The sequence below is a fragment of the Trichechus manatus genome, unplaced genomic scaffold (assembly GCF_000243295.1).
Source record: "Trichechus manatus latirostris isolate Lorelei unplaced genomic scaffold, TriManLat1.0 scaffold00049, whole genome shotgun sequence".
In the NCBI taxonomy this organism is placed as follows: domain Eukaryota; kingdom Metazoa; phylum Chordata; class Mammalia; order Sirenia; family Trichechidae; genus Trichechus; species Trichechus manatus.
In genome coordinates, this window is record NW_004443985.1 from 3,015,066 (window position 1) to 3,017,710 (window position 2,645).

A 2,645-nucleotide genomic window follows, 5' to 3' on the forward strand; every position below is an offset into this window, starting at 1 on the left:
CAGACTGTTTTCCAGAGCAGCTGCAGCAGTGTATGAGGGTTTCAGTTTTTCCACATCCTCACCAACTGTTATTTTCAGTTTTTTTGCTTATAGACTATAGCCATCCTAATGGGTGTGAAGTGGTACCTCATTATGGTTTTGATTTGCATTTTTCTAGCGACTAATGATGTTGAGTGTGTTGTTGTGTGCTTATTAGCCATTGCTTTATCTTCTTTGAAGAAGTGTCTATTTACATTCTTTGCCCATCTCTAAATTTAATTTTCATTTTATTATTGAGTAGTAAGAGTTCTTTATATATTCTGGACACAAGTCCTTTATTAGACAAATGATTTATAACATTTTCTCCCATTCTGTGGGTTGTCTTTTCACTTTCTTGATGGTATGTTTGCAGCACAAAAGTTGTTAATTTTGATAAAGTCTAATTTATCTACTTTTTCTTTGGTTGCTATTGCTTTTAGTGTTAAAGCAAAGAAACCATTGCCTAGCCCAAAGTCACGAGGATTTACTCCTGTGTTTTCTTTCAAAAGCTTTATAGTTTTAACTGTTACATTTAGGTCTGTGATCCCTTTTGAGTTAATTTGTAAAAAAATTTTTTTATTGTGCTTTAGGTAAAAGTTACAGAGCAAATTAGTTTCCCATTCAATAGTTTGTACATAAAGTGTTCTGTGACACTGGTTGCATTCCCATAATGTGTCAGCACTCTCCCCATTTCTGTCCTGGATTCCTCATTTCCTTTTGTCCAGATTTTCTATCTCTGCCTTCTCATCGTTGATCTGGGGCATATGCTGTCGTTTTAATCTCTTATAATAGATTGTTCTAAGGAACACATTCCTCTTGGGTGTTAATGTTTATTTTATGGACCTGTCTATTGTTTTGCTGAAAGGTGGTATCCTGGAATGGCTTCAGTTCCAGGTCAGAAGGGTGTCTTAGGGCCATAGTCTTGGGGTTCTTCCAGTCTCTTGCCAGACCAGTAAGTCTGGTCTTTTTTGTGAATTTCATTTTTTGTTCTACATTTTCCCCCTGCTCTGTCTGGGCCCTCTGTTGTGATCCCAGTCAGAGTGGTGGGTACTGGTAGCCAGGTTGAGTTAATTTTTGTGTATGGTGTGAGGTAGGGGTCCAGCTTCATTCTTTTGCATGTGGATATCCCGTTGTCCCAAGATCATTTGTTGAAAAAACTATTCTTTCCGGATTGAGATGTCTGGCTAACCTTGTAAAAAATCAATTGATTTTATTATAAAAATACTAGAGCAAATGTTTAACAAACCAGGATCAAAGATCAGAACCTTTACATTTTGAGCTCTGAGTTCTATTTCATTGATCTTGGTTTGTTAAACATTTGCTCTAGTATTTTTATAATTTATTTCCAGAAGTGATTATTTGTTCTGTGTGAAATGTTTTTCTTTTTAGTTTTAAAAAAGAACAGTCACCAGGTAGTGGTAATCTACCAAATTAGATATAGTTAGTAAAAACAAACAAACCAAAAACCAAGCTTGTAGGCTGTTTTAGGCAGAAAACTTTGACATATAAAATTTCAGGCATTTTGTGATAGCTCCTTTTTTGTATTGCTTATTTTAAAACATCGAAGTATAACATTTTAGGCATTTTGTAATATTCCTTTCTGTATTGCTTATTTTAAAATGACTTAAATTTGAGTGATTGCTAGCAAAAAAGATGTTTATACATTTTCATTAGCATTATTATGCAGAAAAGCACAGTACTGAAAACAAACATTAAGGAAATGGCAAAATTCAAAAGACTACGAAGTTTACTTCTGTACAGAGAGACTACGTTCTGTGTTATCATCACATTCTGAACACCAAAAAGCTGCTAAAAACTACAAGAGTAAAATTTCTGAAATACTGATTTTTCATCCTATGACACTTAGAAATGTATGTTGTCTGCACACCGTTGTCATCTTTTCAGAGGCTGCACTACTTGATTCTGTTTTCTTGGAGAATAGAGAGCACATGTAGTTCTTGGAAAGGCATTATTGGCTTATTGTTGTCTTTCTGTTCTGTGTGCATGTTACTAAACAAGGAGTTCCCCAAAGTGCTTGCCTTTTGCAAAAATGCATCTTACGTGCTTATGCCGGTGCTGTAATTCCCCATGTCTGTTGTATGTAAGCAATGAGCGTGTTCTCGGTATTTGGCTGATGACTTTAACTTTCATTTAGGAATCTCTGTCTGAAGTGGAAGAAAAGTACAAGAAAGCCATGGTATCCAACGCACAGTTAGACAATGAGAAGAACAATTTGATCTACCAGGTAGACACCCTCAAGGATGTCATTGAAGAACAGGAAGAACAGATGGCAGAATTCTATAGAGAAAATGAAGAAAAATCAAAGGTGATTGCTCATCTTTATCATACCGTTCTCTTGGTCAAAAAACAAAAACCTGCCATTTAGAAAGTGACAAAAAATAGACAATCGATAAGTGGTATCTTGGGTGAAGGGTGAGACAGTACATAATACAGGAGAAACTAGCACAGTTTGTACAAGGAAAGGTCATGGAAGCTCCATAGACACATCCAAACTCCCTGAGGGACTGAGTTGCTGGGCGGAGGGCTCTGGGGACCATGGTCTCGGGGAACATCTAGCTCAATTGGCATGACACAGCTTATAAAGACAATGCTCTACATTCTACCTT

The 2,645-nt window shown here is 36.4% G+C and overlaps 1 protein-coding gene across 1 annotated transcript in view; it reads left to right on the forward strand.

The window, feature by feature from the left end:
• The window catches only part of LRRFIP2 (LRR binding FLII interacting protein 2), an 83,938-nt gene that overhangs the window by 56,584 nt on the left and 24,709 nt on the right, over positions 1–2,645 (forward strand). The window contains exon 13 of the mRNA XM_023732204.1: positions 2,174–2,344. Coding sequence (XP_023587972.1) covers positions 2,174–2,344 — 171 coding nt within the window. The remainder of the gene's footprint in view (positions 1–2,173; positions 2,345–2,645) is intronic.